Source organism: Rhinatrema bivittatum, chromosome 12 (genome assembly GCF_901001135.1).
Source record: "Rhinatrema bivittatum chromosome 12, aRhiBiv1.1, whole genome shotgun sequence".
Lineage (NCBI taxonomy): Eukaryota > Metazoa > Chordata > Amphibia > Gymnophiona > Rhinatrematidae > Rhinatrema > Rhinatrema bivittatum.
The window spans coordinates 52,583,282-52,601,292 of NC_042626.1; the positions used below are offsets into that span (position 1 = coordinate 52,583,282).

The 18,011-nt window shown below is 43.4% G+C and overlaps 1 protein-coding gene across 1 annotated transcript in view; it reads left to right on the top strand.

Moving 5' to 3' along the window:
- The window catches only part of RUNDC1 (RUN domain containing 1), a gene marked incomplete at its 5' end in the record, with an annotated part of 35,627 nt that overhangs the window by 5,428 nt on the left and 12,188 nt on the right, over positions 1-18,011 (top strand). The window contains 2 exons of the mRNA XM_029573149.1: positions 10,702-10,860; positions 13,578-13,776. Coding sequence (XP_029429009.1) covers positions 10,702-10,860; positions 13,578-13,776 — 358 coding nt within the window. The remainder of the gene's footprint in view (positions 1-10,701; positions 10,861-13,577; positions 13,777-18,011) is intronic.

The window sequence follows — 18,011 nt, forward strand, 5'->3', positions numbered from 1 at the left end:
ATTCTAGAACCAGATATATGTAACAGAATGAGGCATAATGCAAGCTAGCATCAGCAATAATATTGGAAAATACTTCTTACATAGGAAGGGTGAAGGATGCATGGAACAGATTTCAAGGGTTGATGGTGGAAACCAAAACAGTAACAGACTTCAGGAAAGCCTGGGATCTGCAAAGAAATGAGGGGGAAAGCCAGAGGTCAACCGGGGTCTCTGGCATTGTACCAGGAAAGAAACTGGGCAGACTGGCTGGGCCATGGGTTCCTTATCTGCTGTCAGCTTCTGTTTTTCCATGTAACTGCACTTCTGGAAAGGGAGGATTGAAAGCAGCAGAACCCAGCAATTGGAACATGTAGCTATTCGGCATAAAGTTTGCATAGTAAAATAATATTTATTTTTTTTGTTGCAACTCCAAGGTAGAGTGTCTGTTGCAGAGTTTCTTCTTTATTTGAACTTGTACCGTGAGCACTTTTTAAGAATAAAGAAATATTTGATGATCAAAGTAGCGTGACAGGCTCTTAGTTCAATAGGCAGTCTAGTTTTTCTTGCCTTGCTCCAGCCAGATTCCATTCTCTTATGCCGAATAACAAAGCAGCATGTGAATTTCTATAGCTTAAAATCAAACTGATAGATTGCATAGCAGAGAAACCTCGGTGTTTGAAGATTGAAGGTGTGGCTCATGCAGTAATCAGTTTATGATTTACAGGGAGTCATTTACTCCTTTTGGGCGGTTCTTAGGCCTGAAGGTTCCTTTAAACTACCTCTCAATAAACAAAGTGCCCCAAGTGCCATATAATGAAATAATTTGTAAATCCATTTAGCAACTTCATTAAAGACTCATTTTGTCTTAATTTACAGTACATTATAATATCTGTTGAATGTCCGTTTTACCCTTGACTAGAAGACAGAGTGCTTGCACATCTTTTATTGTTTTCTTGTCCTGAACCCATGTGTGACTATAAATGAGACTCTGCTTATAATAACCTCTGGTAGTCATTAATAGATTATAGATCAGTCCTAGAGAGTGGCGTATTTCCTTTTCTGCTTTCACCCATTCAGCTGTTGTGCCCAGATTTAAGGGCATGTTACCCTTCTTGCCTTTTAGCTTGTTAAGAGTATATTGTACGCTGGGGCATACACTTCATGGGCTGATACCTTAGGTCAGATCTATAATTAACCAAACACAACCTGATTTACAAGTTGTGCATGATTTAAGGCTCAGTGCTATCTATAACATGCTGAATTTGGAATGGCGCATATGGCATATAGAGTGCTCATTCAGTCATGTGAGACTAGTATTGGCTAATGCTTTCAAGGTATGCTTCTGATGATGGAGTTAAGCCAAAACCAATACCCTAACACGCCCTCTTCATTAAGAATGTCTGGCAGCAGTATTTGTGCTGACCTGCCTTTGATTTACAATGATCACAATCCTTGAATTTGTACACTTTAAACTTGAAATTTGAGTGTCAAGGGGCAAGTTTACCTATGACTATAACCTTCCGTTTTTCTTGCAAGGGAATAAGTGTTGTACAAGGACACAGTCAATGATGAGTCAAGTTGTAACAATGGAGAGAGAAATAATGCCAGACATTTGTAAAGGAAAGCTTCCCTAGCTTGTGTTTCTCTTGTATTAGCTTCTGTTTAAAGTTGAGTGCCATTGTGCTCACCACATTCCTTGGACTAAATAGCTGTGCAGTAGTGTAATAAGCTTGAGCTGGGTGATCACTGGTGTGCCCAGTGATAAGGAGGTGAGTGTGGCTTGTGGTGCTTACTGAATTTGGTCAAGATTTTCAGCAGTGATGTAGAACCACATGCAACTCAAGTGCCATGTAATGCGGACATCTAAAATTAACCGGTTAATGGGTGTCTACTTCAGTAGGACTAATTGATTTACAGCCGAGAATTGGAGCACTTGATGCCAGCAGAACTGTTCGTGTGTCACTTGGAGTGCTAATTCCATAGGCTCCCCATCATTGAAGTGGTGGAAACCATTAGATAGTGTTAGTTTGACGAGGGACCTTCATTTTTGTGGTTCTCCCTCCCTCCCCCCCCCCCCCCCCCCAGTGATTTATCAAGGTTTAATATGACAAAAAAGGGAATTACTTAGTTTTCTAGGTAAATATTGGAGTTTATTTTGATGGACAGAAGCCAGGACAGTAAAAAAAAAAAAAAAAAAGGTAGATTGTTTTAATAATTACAATTGACAGTCCTTTGTTGTAGAACTGAAACTGACCTCTAAGCACTTATGCCACTGTGCATTAATATATCCTCAACAGATAACATTTCTCACTCTCTTCCCCTGCTTTTTCTTTGTCGCCCTTCTTTCCAAATCTCTTCCTCAAGAATCCCCCACTTTCCCATCCAGACAAGCCCCTCTCTCCCCCAAGACGCCTTCCCTCCCACCCCCTGACAGCACTGAATGTTGTTAATAGTGGTGGATCCAGACCTCTGCTCGGGCTCCTTCCAGTAGCATGTTAATAATGTGGCTTCTGTGCTCTGCAGTGCAGCCCTGCACTGAACTGCTGCGTTTGCATTGCCAGGAAGTGATTGCAGAAGGGGGGGGGGGGAGTTTCAAGCAGTGCATCGCATTGGTGGCACTGGACAGGGCAGCAGGTGCTTTGGCTGGATGAAAGGGGGTGGGACATAAAGGTGTTTGGAAGGTCGGGACTTGAAATGCCGCATCCCCAGCACTGCAGAGCAACCACTTTTGCCAGGGGCGTGGGACCTGAAATATAGCATGCTCTTCTGCCTGCACTGGCTTCTGGCAGTGACAGAAGGTGCTTAAACGCATTTGCAGCTCTTCATTCGACATAAAATTAGGGTGAAAATCTGTTTAAATTGTAATTTACAGGTAGAAATTGGTTTAAACTGAAAATAAAGGACCCTAAATGTGACCTACATGCTGTGTGTAGTTGGATCACTGTGGATGTGGGAACACTCAGGCAAGTTATCACCTCTGGTCACCCCTAAGGTTGATAAATATTTTCCCTACATCCCGCAGTCATTCTGGAAGCTACTTTTGCCAGGGAGTGGAGTCTCAAAATGCTGTGTTGCGTATGGCTGAGACCTAGAGTTCTTTCTGCTCTGTTCCTTTTCAGAGATTCTGTAGTGTAAAGGACCCAAGCTAAGATACTACATTTTGCAGGATATGTAAAAGGTGACTCTGAGAAAACATTATGAGCATGCTGCTTTAACCAGAAGAATGCTTTTGTGTTTAGTCATAGCCTCTCCTTTCATATGCCAAACTTCTTGCTTTTTATGATTCATGGGGTAGGACTCAGCAGCAGATAATGTGGTAGGCTGGTGCAGGCCACACGCCCAAGATCAAACCTGCTGGTCTAGATAGCAAAGCTGCCAGGTTAGAAGAAGGGAGCTCTGTTATTCTGCAATGTTTTGTTTTATGAATGTTTTTGTGAGCCACCTAGATCACAGGATAGTGTGACCCATACATTTTTAAATTAAATCTCAAGACAGAGCTTAAATTCAGCTGTCTTGTGCTGTCTGTAAAATTGGAAGTCCTTTTGAAAAGAAAACAAAATAAGCTGACAATATATTCTAATTCAGGTGTGTCCAAACTATGGTCTGTGGGTCCACCGTAGCCCAACTGATCAGAATGATCCTCAGGTTCAGGCCTGCTGTGGAGCACTGTGGGCTAGCAGTAAGCGCAAATGGACACACACACCCCCTGCACTAGAGCCATAGAAACAGAATATATAGAAACAAAAACATAGAAATGACGGCAGAAGAATACCAATCAGCCCGTCCAGTCTGCCCCGCAAGCCTCACACTTCTTTTTTTCTCATACTTATCTGTTTCTCTTGGCTCCTAGTAACCTTTGGTTCTATTTCCCTTTCACCCCCACCATTAATGCAGAGAGCAGTGATGGAGCTGCATCCAAGTGAAATATCAAGCTTGATTAGTTAGGGGTAGTAACCGCCACAATAAGCAAGCTACACACATACTTATTTATATACCCAGACTATGTTATTCAGCCCTTATTGGTTGTTGTTCTTCTCCCCTGCCGTTGTAGCAAGGAGCTATGCTGGATATGCGTGAACTATTAGTTTTTCTTCTCCCCTGCTGTTGAAGCAGAGAGCTATGTTGGATATGTATTGAAAGTGAAGTATGCATTGAAAGCCACATTATCTATCAACAAATATTGAATAAGCCTAATAATTGGTAATACCTATAGCTTATGAACTCTTCGTTAATTTTACATACTCTTGCCCACCCCTGTTTTTGTTTGTTTTTTTTTAATTTGGAGATGGCAGGCCTCCATCCTTCCGCTCCGTGAAGGTGGAACACCAACCACTGGCCACTGGCATCCTGCTCCGTGAATGCCTCTGTGGCTACTGCCGCTCCGTGCAGTGTTTTGCTGCCTCCTCTTTATACACTTCCTCTAGACCTGATGGATCCACAGATAAAGACCAAATGGCCCATTCAGCTTCCTTATCCACACCACCCGTTCAGCTTTACAATCCCTTCCTCTCCTGTTTTCTGCAGATTCTTCCCACTTCCCAATCTTGGGACCACCCCCTCTCCACCCTGCTCAGCAGATCTCTGATGGAGGCCCTTGGACTCCACTACCTCTTCTTCCAGTCATGGCCCTACATGTGGCTCTTGAGTTAAAATGTTTTCCCCCCCCCCCCCCCCCCCCCCCCCCCTTGCTCTAGTTGGTATCAATACTACTGATGCAGGCATAAGGGAGCAATATCATGGCTTGCCTTCCGAGGAAGTTAGCAAGGAGGCAAAATTTGTTTGAGGAGCTGTGCACAATACATGGCAAGGCTCAATGTGTTAGTTGTTGAACTTTAGTCACTGAAGTCTTTGCAATGGATGCCTCTCCTTGCATGTTTCAAATGTGCTAATTCAACCTTTTGCGTGTCACTCTGTGTCCAGTACACGTGCTGTATTTTTCTGTACAGCTGCGGACCCAAGTACATTAATGCATTGTTTCCATAACATACTGTACTTGGATTCTAGCAGTGCAAGCCTAGCTTTACCATCTGTTTCCATGCCACTTGGAGAAGCTGAGCAAATGCTGGCTTGACTCTATTACATCTGTTGACTGACTTATAGTCCTACTTTTCTTAGAAACATTTAAAGCTGGGCTGACCCAGTAGCCAAGTAGCAATGCTAAACATTCCTACATGAAAGAACCTGGATTTGATTGTTGGTTTAGGTCTTCCACTTCCTAGATAAATGGGGATAGGGGATTCTGTGGAGGCAGCATTCCCAGTTCCTAGGAAGGGCAGGGGGTTTTCCAGTTATTACACAATGGTGACATCTGGTGGCCAAATTTAGGGCCCATGATTGCAAGGTTCCAGAAAGCCTGTTGCATGGCCTCAGGCCCAGGACTGACACGGTGATAACTGTAATATAAGATAGCGGGGAAGAATCCATGAATGGTCGCAAACAATAGTTTCCTTGTTGTCCTGCAGACCAGTCCACGCCTTCAGGATTCCCCTAGTTGCCAGTAGGTGGAGGCAGATTTATTTATTTGTGGTTTTTATATACCGGACTTCATAGGATAACATCAGTTCGGTTTACATTATAACTTCAAAATCAGCAAACAGAGGCTTTACATAGAACTTATAGGAAAACAGTGAATAAAACAAAATTAAAAAAACTATATAATGAACGAGACTTAAATAGAGACTAATAGAGAGAAATTTTTCCACTTTTTTTTTTTTTTTTTTGCTTACATCACTCAGGCTATATATCCTGGGAAAGCTGGGAGATTCCTCAGTAGTTCTCTGCCTCTGGTTAGGTGGAAGTGTATACTGGGATAGCTAGGAACTATTAAAAAAAAAAGAGAGAAGAAACAGAACAAGATAATAAGACTCTGGGAGGAACCCCACTCACCTTTTGGGGGGGGGGGGGGGGGGAAATAGTAGTAGTCCTAAGCAAGCCGTGGTCTGCAGAGGGCAGTTCCAGGAGGGGGAGGCACAAGCTCATAGGGAACGGTTTGGTGTCCTTAGCCACAGTGGCAGGAACACAGACTCTTCCCCCCCCCCCCCCCCCCCCTCCAGCGGCAAGACGATAGCTGAGAGGGACTGGAAATGCGTGCAATGTAGGACAAAAAGGAGGTGCTCCATCACAGGCTCCTTTTGCTGCCGCTGTGTAGGCTATGAATCGCCAGAAAGACTTAACTTAAAGGGGTTAAGTGAAGTCGGGGGGCCCACCCTGAGCCTCCTCCAGTGGGCAGTCACCTAACACTGTTTTTCAAGGAGTGGGCCTGAGTCAGCAGGGACAGGTGGGTCCTGGAGGTGATCTGCCTAGGGTACTCCCTGGAGTTGGCTACCACAGTTCCAGAATTCTTTTTGGAGTCCCCCCTGCAGATCACAGGAGAAAAACAAGGCAATCAGAATGACCCTAGACAAACTGGTGGCACTAGAAGCGATAGTACCAGTTCCAGTCCCAAAGAGGGGTACAGGTTGTTACTCCCTATACTTTGTAGTACCCAAAAAAGAAGGGGCGTTCTGCCTGGTATTAGACTTGAAAAGGGTAAACGGAGCCCTCAAGGTTGAGGGGGTTCAGAATGGAAACATTGAGGGCAGTCGGGGAATTTCTGACTGTGCTGGACCTAGCAGAAGCATATTTGTAAATCCCCCATCAGAGAATTGCATTGCAGATACCGGAGACCTGCAGTACTAGGGAACCATTATCAGTTCAAAGCATTGCCGTTTGGGCTAGCCACAGCACCAAGAACCTTTACAAAGGTGATGGTAGTAGTGGAAGCAACACTAAGGAAGGAGGGTATTCCAGGGCCACCTATATCTGGACACTTGGCTGATCAGAGCTAGGTCACAGGAGGAGAGCAGCAGCTTCACAAGGAGAGTGAGGGCGCTCCTTGAGGTTGGGTAGTAAGCAAGGCCAAAAGCAGTTTGCAGCCTGCCCAAAAGTTAGGGCACCTGGGGGCTCAGTTTGACTTCGAGCAGGCAAAGGTGTTTTCTGATGTGGAAAAGGACAGACAAAACTGAGTTACCAGGTGAGGAAGCTTACAGGGACCAGGAACCGGCAGCAAGAGATTTCCTGCAGGTGTTGGGGTCAATGGCAATGACCATCGAGGTAGACCCATGGACAATGGCTCATATGTGCCCACTACAGAGAGCATTGCTCTTAAGATGGGACCCCAGCAAGCAAAAATATGGAGAGAGGCTCAGGCTCACCTCCAAGGCCAGAGCCAGCCTACGTTGATGACTAATAGAAAGCAACTTATTAGCAGGGTTCAGTCTAGTTCTGCCAGACTGGGTGATGGTAGCGACAGATGCCAGCAGGTTAGGTGTGGTGGGCACATTGTGAAGAACAGGTGGTGCAGGGCAGATGGTCAGCCAAGGAGAGGGAGGCCTCAACGAACCTGTTGGAGCTGAGAGCAGTAAGAGTCCTTTCTGCCAGCACCACAGCAGTGTCCTATACAAACAGGTAAGAAGGGACATGAAGTTGGCAGTTAGAAGAAAAAACGGAACAGCTGCTGAGCTGAGCAGAAAAGAACCTGGTGGGGTTAACAGCCAGTTACATAGCAGAGAAGGTGAACACGCAGGCAGACTTCCTCAGCAGGCATGCACTAGACCACAGAGAATGGGAATTAGTGGAGGAAGCATTTTCAAGAGTGGTAGGAAGGTGGGGAAGGCCAGAATAAGACTTGATAGCAACAGGAAAGAATGCCAATGCAGAAAAATTTTCCGCAGGCACCAGGAACAGGGTGGCCGGTGGACCAGCTGCTGTATGTATTTCCGCTGTGGCCCTTAATAGCAAGAGTATGAGGAAAGCAGCAGATCACGGGGGCTGGCTCATTCTAGTGGTGCCTGACTGGCCCAGAAAGTCATGGTATGCGGACCTAGTGAGGCTGAGCAGGGATGCACCTCTAAAGCTAGGGGAAGCTGAGAGCCTGCTCAGGCAAGACCCAGTCAAGTGGGGAAAGCCAGATCATTATTATCTTAACAGCCTGGCTCTTGAGAGGAACAGGTTATTCAATGGCAGTAGTAGCCAAAGATCTAGGAGACACTCTACCTTCCAGGCGTATGGTAGGGTCTGGAAGGTGTTTGAGGAGTGCTGCAAGGGAAGAAAGTCTCCCAAAAAACAGTGAAAACAAGGGAAATCTTGCAGTTCCTGCAGGATGGTCTAGAGCAGGGCTTCCCAAATCTGTCCTGGGGACCCCACAGCCAGTCAGGTTTTCAGGATATCCACAAGCAAATATGTATGAGTTAAATTTGCATATTCTGAGTCTCCATGGTATGCAGATTTCTCATGCATATTCATTGTAGATATCCTGAAAACCCGACTGGCTGTGGGGTCCCCAAGACAAGTTTGGGAAGCCCTGGCCTAGAGAGAGGGTTAGTCCTAAACTCTCTCAAAGTGCAGGTGGCAGCATTAGACTGTTTTAGGGGCCAAGTGCAAGGAAGCTCCCTAGGGGCTCACCCTGACATAGCTCATTTCTTGAGGGCAGTAAAACGCACGCAGCCTCCGAAGCACCAGGTAGTACCCACGTGGGACCTTAATGTTGTCCTTAGGGCCTTGTCCAAGGCTCCTTTGAACTACTTACAGGGGCAACATTAAAGGATCTTACTTTAAAGGCAGTCTTTCTAGTGGCAATATGCTCAGCCCGAAGAGTCTCAGAGACCCAGGCTTTGTCCTGTAGGGAGCCCTATCTGTCACTTCACAAGGACAGGGTATTTATTCGTCCTGTCCCATCCTTCTTACCTAAGGTGCTGTCAGTTTCAAACAAACCAGGAGTCTGTTTTACCAGCTCTGAGGAGGACAGGGGGGGGATAGGCAGGGAGCAGCCCTCACCTGCTAGACATCCAAAAAACGCTGCTACATTATTTAAAGGTCACCAATGAATTTAGGAGGTCAGACAGGTTGCTTGCCCTGTTAGAGGGCCAGAGAAGGGCCAGGCAGCTTCTAAGCCCTCAATTGCATGCTGGATTAGGGAAGCGATAGTGGCGGCATACGTTGATCAGGGAAGCAGGTCCTAAGGGCCTTGTGCACCTACTCTACTAGAGCTCAAGCAACCTCATAAGTGGAGAGTAGTGCTGGAACACCCAGGGTATTTGTAGGGCAGCCACATGATCTTCCTGGGATACTTTCACAAACCATTACAGGCTAGACCTGCAGGTAGAAGAGGATTTGAAGTTTAGCAAAGCAGTGTTGGGGGCCTCTAAGGCCTCAGTTACTGCTCAGGTACATCCCACAGGTGAGGACTGGTCTGTAGGACAAAGAGGAAGGTGAAATTTATATTTAGCAGATAATTTCCTTTCCTTTAGTCCTAGCAGACCAATTCAAGTACCCTCCCGAAAGAGGAAAAAAAAAGGGTGGGGTTTAAAAAAAAAAAAGCAAAATGCGGGACATCAACCTAATAAGCTAGGACAAGATGCTACTGAGGAACTTCCTAGCTATCCCAGGATTTATAGTGTGAATGGCATAAGCAAAAAAAAACCAAAGATGGAAAACGTTCTCTGCCTCCACCTATTGGCAAGCAGGGGAATCCCGTAGGTGTGGACTGGTCTGCTAGGACTAAAGGAAAATAAATTATCTGGTAAGCATAACTTTCACCTTATGGCATCTGGATCCTCATCCTGGTTCTGGTTGAGCTGGAAATAGGCACAGGAAGAATCTGAGTAAAAGCAGGGAGGTATAAGCAGAATTGGCCCAGCATGTCCAGTTGGTAACTCTCTCAGATAAGATCATGGCAGTCACTGATAAGTCAGAGTACTGTGGAATGTTACCTCATTCTTTTAATTTTATATATAAAGGAATTTGGAGACCATTGCACAGTCTGGCTAGAATTCATCATGCCAAAGTTCATTTTTTTGATGAATCGACCCTCTCAAATTCCTTGCTTTGTGTTTCACTAAATAAAAATCATGTTACACTGACAAACATACAGCAGTGGGGTGCTTATTTTACATGTGCTGTCTGATTGCAGGTCAGATTGGTTCAATAAGGTAATTAGTTACATCCATTTAATGTTGATATTGTAGATAAAATTAGTTTAAAATATTTTAATATGATTACAATTTCTCTGCCCCAGGGAATTTACAATGCACAATTTGCAGACAGGGAGGTTAAGTGACTTGCTCAAGGTCAAACAAGGTGAGGGTTTGGGGGAGGGGAATACATACCAGGACTCCCAAGCTTTCTGCTCTAACCACTACTGCTTGCTTTTTTTTCCAGAGTTGTAAACTTTTTGTTTATTTTAGAAAATGCTTGAGTAGCTAATTAAACATTTCTGATTTATTTTTATTCTCATGCTTTGCGCCTGGAGGGTTTGGTAAGTGATGCTTTAAGTACAAATTTACATTCTCGATGGTAACAGATGTATTAGACTAAGGAATTTTACTTCCTGCTCATTCTGTTTCATTGTAAACCGGTTTGATATGCATTTTATGCAGGAAAATCGGTATAAAAAAAAACGTAAAATAAATAAATAAATAAATAAATAAATAACAGGAGCAGGAGCCAGAATGTTGCTGTCTTCAGTCAGCTTTTTGTGAGTTTGTTTGGCAAAAGCATTTCACCAGTCCATAAAGAAAAGCTGTTTGACTCCAGGTTATGAGAGGGGAGTCAGCCTGGATTTTTCCACTCAGGGAATATGAGGAACTAAATGAGGTACTGTAGTTTGCTGTCTTACACAAGCGCTCCATTCTAGCTTTGCCACTTAACATGCTAAATTTCCTTTCCCAATAAAACCTGTTTCAGAGTGAGCGGGAAAAGCGGGAGCGCATCGAAGTTCAGCGCCAGAAGCAGCGGGAGTTGATTGTCCAGCTGAAGACGCAGTTGGATGACCTGGAAACCTTTGCATACCAGGAGGGGAATTACGACTCGCTCCCACAATCCATGGTCATGGAAAGACAGCGGGTGAGGGCTTCTGATTCACGTGACTTACTCTCTCCTCACTGCAGAGTAACTTGGTAAATGACAGCAGATAAAGTCAGGAGGGGCTCGCCTGAAAATTTACACTAAAAACCTGTTCTGGACTTATTTTTTTAACTTATTGACATTGAACAGTCAGCAAATGCATATTTCTGTTGCAAAATAATTTTAGTAAAAATAAAGTAGGGGCTAATTACAGTGGAGCTGGGGCCAGAGGATGAAATGATTTTTTGGCACTTTTTGTTCATTGTACAACACATAGCTTACAATGGTTCATTTAGATTCAGTCAGCGTGGCCAGTAGTGATCATATGTACCCCCTTACCCCTGCCTTTCCAATTCACCACCAGTTTTCACCACTATGTGACGACATGATCACTGTGTGTCAAAGGGGCTTTTGGAAATTGGTTCCCCTGTGTCTGACTATCTGGGCCTGATTTTGTCACCTTTTTAATGGCTTAATTTCCTCACTCTAGCTCAGGTATTGCACCATTAGCTCTTTGACTGAAGGAGACCTGCTGTCTCTCCCTTTGGTCCCTAAGCTGGCCAGCAGGTGTTCATGAGAAGCTGCACTATGAGCCTTTCCTCCTCTTTGCCTATGAAGTCAGGTCACAGCACTGTACCTGAGTCCTGGGCTCAGCAGGATAGAACCTAGTCTTAACTTAGCTGTGCCCAGGATCTGATTTTTAAATAAAAGTTCTCCTGTACATTCTTGTGGGTGTGTATTAGTGAACATACAAAACTGGTTTCTGACAAGTAGTTGCTAGGCAATAAATAGAATACTATTTTGGTGCTGGGTTTGCTAGTAGCTATGAAGGCGTAGTAGTTATCTTGGGATGATGGGAAGACAAAATGTGTGAACATTTTGTGATGGCCACTACTTTGGTTCAGAAAGTTGCATTTGGTTATCACTATCAACCAACGGCAAGGCAGCTTTCAAAGTGCCTCTGACCTACCTGAGATTTCAACTGAACTGCCCTGTTCCCCTATAGGAGAGAAAAAGGGATTTAAGTGTCAGGAATATCAGGGGCATATGGGAAATATGAACCAGGTGTACTCTGTTCTGTGTGGCAGAGACCTGAATGAAACTGGTTGAAAGTTCAAGTAGGACGACAGACCTTATCTTCTTATAAAACCAGTTTTACTGTAGGAAACTTGACTAATAAGATATTGGGGCAATGAGCAGAGTAACTGGAAATATGTGGGCACAATAAAGTTACCAAGTCCACAACTTTTAGTTTCTTTACATTTTATTTTTGCCTTTCCTGTGGTTTTCCTTGCAAACTGTGTGCTGCTTTATTTAATTAGAAATCATCATAGATTCATAAAAAGAAAGGACAGAGGGACCTTGTGAGGTCTAGTCCATCCCTGCTGTGCCTGCAGGCAGGATCTTTTGTACCTGACCTATCCCAGATAAATGTTTGTCTGATCTCTTAAACTGCAAAGTGGGAGACTACAAAGTGGGTAGGAAATTTGTTTGGGTCTGACTGCTTTCTCAGTTAGGTTCTACATTAGGAAGAACTTTCTAAGTCTGCTCTGATGCAGTGAAACACATTATTTCTGGTCCTTTCCTGGTTATATACTTTATTATACTCACCAGTGGGATGAACCATATCACATTTTTATTGTAGATTTTTTTTTGGTTGGTTTTTTTTTTTTTTGTTTGGAAGCTTCTGCTCTGTGCATTAGATCTGGCTTTAAAATCCTGAAGCTAATGAGATGATTTGAAGAACTACATATTAACCCCCTCTGAGGTGGAAAGGCAAGACTGGATTTGATATGCATAGGCCAGATCTGACTTTGAGAAATTTTGCAAAAAATAAATAAAGCCATAGAAATCGCCACAATTTTTATTAAATACCATCTGGCGGATTTTAAAAGCGTTATGCGCACCAAAGCCGGGAGATGCACTCGTGACTCGGCCTGGTGCGCAGTGTGCGGATTTTGGGAACCGTGCAAGTACGCACGTATCTCCTAGTACATGCACAAAATTAAAAGCTCAAAAAAGGGACGGGGTCTGTGTGGGCAGAGTCTGTACCATGAAGCCTGCACATAACTTATATAACACATAAATGTGTGCTGGAGTTCCTACTGCGTAACTGTACTTCTGCTATGGACGGCATTTAAGTAATGAAATAAAAACTAGGCTAGATTTAAGGGTTGGGGTTAATGGGGTAAAAGGTAGGCAAGTTAGCTAGGAGGTTTAGGGAAATCCTCTCTTTACTGGGGCGATCTGAGGAGACAGGTAACTGCGTCAGTGCACATATCTACTAAAATTCCCTCCACGTGCACGCTCGAGTTGGCATTTGTGCGTGTCAATATAAAGTCGCATGTGTACGCACGCATAGCCGATTTTATAATGCACACGTATGTTATAAAATCACCGTGTCCATCTGCGCGTGCCGGCAAACGCGAGCATATGTGCGCCCGCGTGCGAGTCTTAAAATTCACCTTGATGTTTTTAAAAATTGTCAATCTAATGCCCCTTGTCAGTGAGTTGTACGCTTACAGTTGTGCTCCCTGCACACAAGTGTTTTTTTTTTTTTCAGAAACAGATTTAATCCCTTTTGCCTTACAAATCATTGGCTGTGGCTTAGAGATGTTAAAACGGGGTTTAGCTCCACCTAAATCCAATCTGTGCCTCTTGTGTCAAATCCTGGAGGCATATTTGTGATGCTGGCTGCTGCATTGTTGTGCCTCTAGGTGATCATAGACGAGCTGATAAAGAAACTGGATATGAATTTAAATGAGGATATTGACTCCCTCTCGCCGGAAGAGTTGCGACAGCGTGTGGATGCTGCCATCGCTCAAATAGTAAATCCAGCAAGGGTCAAAGAGCAGCTGGTGGACCAGCTAAAGACGCAAATAAGAGATTTGGAAATGTTCATCAATTTTATTCAAGGTCAGTGTCTGTTTTCATATGCAACTGAGGTAATTGTAGATACTGGTTATCTTATAAAAGCAACTGGTTACAGTTACAACTGATTGTTGCAAAGCAGCAGTAGTTCACTAGTTACTGATTTACTTTAGACTCATTTAAAGAGAGACTTCCTGTTGGAAATTCATTTATTTTTCTTTCAGCATTAGGAACCTAATATATGTCATTAGTATATGTCAGAATGCAGAAACAAATATTTTATCATATGTAAATGGCTCCTTCCGAATAAAGGGAACATCCTAATGGTGATGAAAGGACTAATTTTAAAGCTTTAATGTTAAATTATAAAAATCCCCTAATTGGTGAGGAATGAGAACTAATTAAGTAAATGCTGTTTCATAAGCAGTTGAGGTCAGATGAGACTTGGCCTTTTGAGTGTTGATGATCAAACACCGCTAACATGTAGTAACTAGTTATTCCTTGTCGTTCTCCGACACCAGTCCAGAACATAGGGGTTTGTCCCACTCCCAGCTGATGGAGGCAGAATTCCATGGCTGCTTTTTTTTGTATGATATCACTACTACTACTACTACTACTTAACCTGCTTGTGGAACCCAGTGATCCAGTATTTTCTGCCTCCAGCTGTTGAGTAGACATTCTGATGGTTTAGCAGAAAATTATTTTTTTATTTGTAGACATTAATCTCCTAAACCAAAAGGAAAAATTGATTGAAAGAAAGTAGCTATGCTCCAACCTAAAGGTAGCTGAAGTGAGCCAACCTAGTTAATGTTCCCTTCCTCATAGCCAAAGTTTTGGTAGAGCAAAGAAAGAAAATATCTCCGATTTAGAGGATGTACTTCTACTTGAAATTTCCATTATAGTGGTAACTTAGAGAGCAGTGCCATTTCATTTTGCAATCTGCTTTGCCTAGCCTCTACTCCATTCTTAAGGAACTCCATTGGCTCCCTATCTCCTCCCGCATCAGATACATACTCTCACAATTATTCACAACTCCCTGCACAACCACAATCACTCCTGGCTTGAGAATGCGCTACGCTTCCACTCCTCCAGTCGTCCCACCAGAACCACACTCACAGGAACCCTCTACACCCCCACCCTTAAAATTGCACTCCACACTTCCACCAGAGAAAGAGCCCTTTCCTTCGCAGGTCCCTCCCTCTGGAACACCATGCCACTAGAGAAAGAGCCCTTTCCTTCGCAGGTCCCTCCCTCTGGAACACCATGCCACTAGAGAAAGAGCCCTTTCCTTCGCAGGCCCCGCCCTCTGGAACACCATGCCACTAGAGAAAGAGCCCTTTCCTTCGCAGGCCCTGCCCTCTGGAACACCATGCCACTTGAGCTCCGATTGGAACCATGCATTCGGAAATTCAAAAAAGGGGTTAAGACAAGGCTCTTTAAATGGGCTTACCCTGACCCCGATCCTACTTAATCCCCCTGCTCCCTCTCTTCCTCCAGAGAAAGAGCCCTGTCATTATTGTACTTATTGCCTTCTCCTTTTACCTCATCTTTCCCTTGTCATGTTGCCGACCGTATAATCCGGTTGCTTGTATATAGTGCCTCCTCCACTATCTTCTTCCCCTTTCCTCCCCTCTCCCCTCCTTTTACCTGTGCCCTGTTATGTTTACATAACTCTGCAGCATTGTATATACCTTCCCAGCCCTTAGACCCCTTACCTTTATTGATAGCAATATTTGCAAGGTTGTTTATAGTGCTTTTTGAATGTATAATTTGCAATGTTATAGTGTAAAAGTGCCCCCTCTGTACCTTGTTCTCCATCAGGTACTGTTCCTATATTATTTCCATCTGTCCTTTTTTCCCTCTCCTCGCTCGTTCCTATTTTCCTCCTAGCTGCTCCCCTCCCCCCACCCTTGTTTTTTGTATTTTCCTCCTTCAGTAATATTGTAAACCGGCATGATGTACCCACGAATGTCGGTATAAAAAAAGCTAATAAATAAAAATACTCCCTGAAGGAAGTCTTTAAAAAAAAAAACAAAAAACTAAGAGATCCTTGGAAGTTTCCATTAAAGTAAGGCATTCTGAACTAGTACGGACAGTCTGAAATTTGAGCAGAATAAGCCTCCAAGGTCCCTCATGAGAGGCTTCTACGAAAACTAAGACGTCATGGGATAGGAGGCGATGTCCTTTCATGCACTGCAAACTGGTTAAAAGACAGGAAACAGAGAGGGCTGATTTCCAGTTAAGATGGCGGCACAAGCTGGACACTGCTAAGGTCGCGAGCGAATTTCTTGGTTTTTCTGCTAATAAAATTAACATGCCGCCTAAACGTAAAGGTAAGGTGAGGGTATACCCGATGGAGCCTCTACCCTCACCTATTCAGCAAGAAATTATTCGCTTTTTGTCAACACCTACTAGAGAACCAGGAGCCGAGGATCCCTTTGGGCGGAGCGGCGTGGGAGAGCCTCTCGCGCCCCTGGATGAGGCATCGCTGAGTCCCGATCTAAGGAAGCCACCGGCACAGAGAGGTGACGGAGAGGACGTAAGAGATGACCCAGGAAATGTTTGTGCTTCCGGGATTGCCCTCGAGCCTGAGGGGAGCGCCAACCAGGAGATACCGCGATTGTCAACACCTCAGTCAGTAAACGTCAATGCGGACCCCGCGGAGGGAGAGGAGCAAGGTGCGAGTGTAATGCAGAGGTCGGGACAGCTAGTTGGAGGAAGCACCATCGACCTCTCACCAGGCTGCGATGCAGGTTCAGGGAGAATGGCGTCCCCCGTCCCACTGTGGTGACTCTAGATGGCCTCTGGGACCTGGTGGTAGGGTTTAGATTCGAAATGAAAATTGCTTGTAAAAATTTGAGTCAAGCTAATGCCAAACAATATCAAGATATATCTGCCCTGGAAAGAAAACTAACTGAGACAAATAGCAGGGTGTTAATTTTGGAGAAAAAAGATGAAAAGAATCAAGAATTTAAAGCTATGAAAGCTAAAGATCGAATAAGGCTCGACAGACGTATGGAGACTCTCGAAAATAATGCAAAAAGTTTGAACTTGCGTTTACTAAATTTTCCTCGTGTTATAGGAGAGACTCCTTATATTACTTTGAAAAAATTTTTCTCAGAGATTTTGGGATTTTCTGACATAGATATGCCAATAGTTAACACTTGTTATTTCCTACCTATTACTAGAAATAGAGAAATCAACATCCCGTTTCAAGGTGATTTGACAAACATTTTGGGAAAATTCTGAATTGGTTGTTATAGATAAGGGAACATTGATTTCTCTTGTAACAAATTTCGAAGTAAATAAAATCATGAGTCTATTTTAGGAAATATCCCATTAAATTTCACGATTTAAATATTAAAATATTTCCTGATTTAACCCTAGCAACTCAGCAGAGAAGGAAAAGTTTCCTAAATCTTCGTCAAGAAGTTATTGCATTAGGCTACTCGTTTCTTTTACATTTTCCCTGTAAATGTTTAGTTAGAGAGATGAATGCAATATTTTCTTCACTCCAGAGCAATTAGCAGGTTTCATAGAATTAAAAAAACAACCCACATCATCGCCAGAGGTTTAAGTTAAAGATGTAGGTTGTCTTATGCCGCCTTATCTTAAGTTTATCCTCTAAAAGATTTTAAGAAAATAAGATACTCCCTTTTTTTTTTTTCTTTTTTCAGCCCCAAATAGTCATTGATAAAATTAAGATGTCATACTGTAATGTTGATTTGTCCTAAGTTTATGTTCTTTTGAAATTTGGATTAAGTATGATACCTGCTGTTTCTGTTATGAACTGGTATTTGGTTTGTACAATTTTTAAAAAAGTTATAAATAATTAAAAAAAAAAAAAAAAGACAGGAAACAGAGAGTAGGATTAAATGGTGATTTTTCTCCGTGGAAAACAGTGGAGTTTCTCAGGGATCAGTGAGGTGATCAAATTTGCAGATGACACAAAATTATTCAGAATAGTTAAGTCACAAGTGGTTTGTGATAAATTGCAGGGGGACCTGGTAACTGTGTTGTCTGTAAGTATGACTGCGTATGTAAAAGTGCCCCCTCTTACAGTGGTATAAATAGTTAACTTTTTTGTGAGCCTCTACAGAGGCACGCTCTCTCTTTCTCTCACCAGTAGCAGCCCATATAAACAGGGAACACAGTCAGAGTGTATTGGAAGAGATAAACCACCTTCTTTTTGCTTGGGCAGAAACCAATTTGCAACAAGTTTTAGCCCTGTACATTATAGGGAGACAGAATATAGGAGCAGATTATTTGAGCAGAAATGC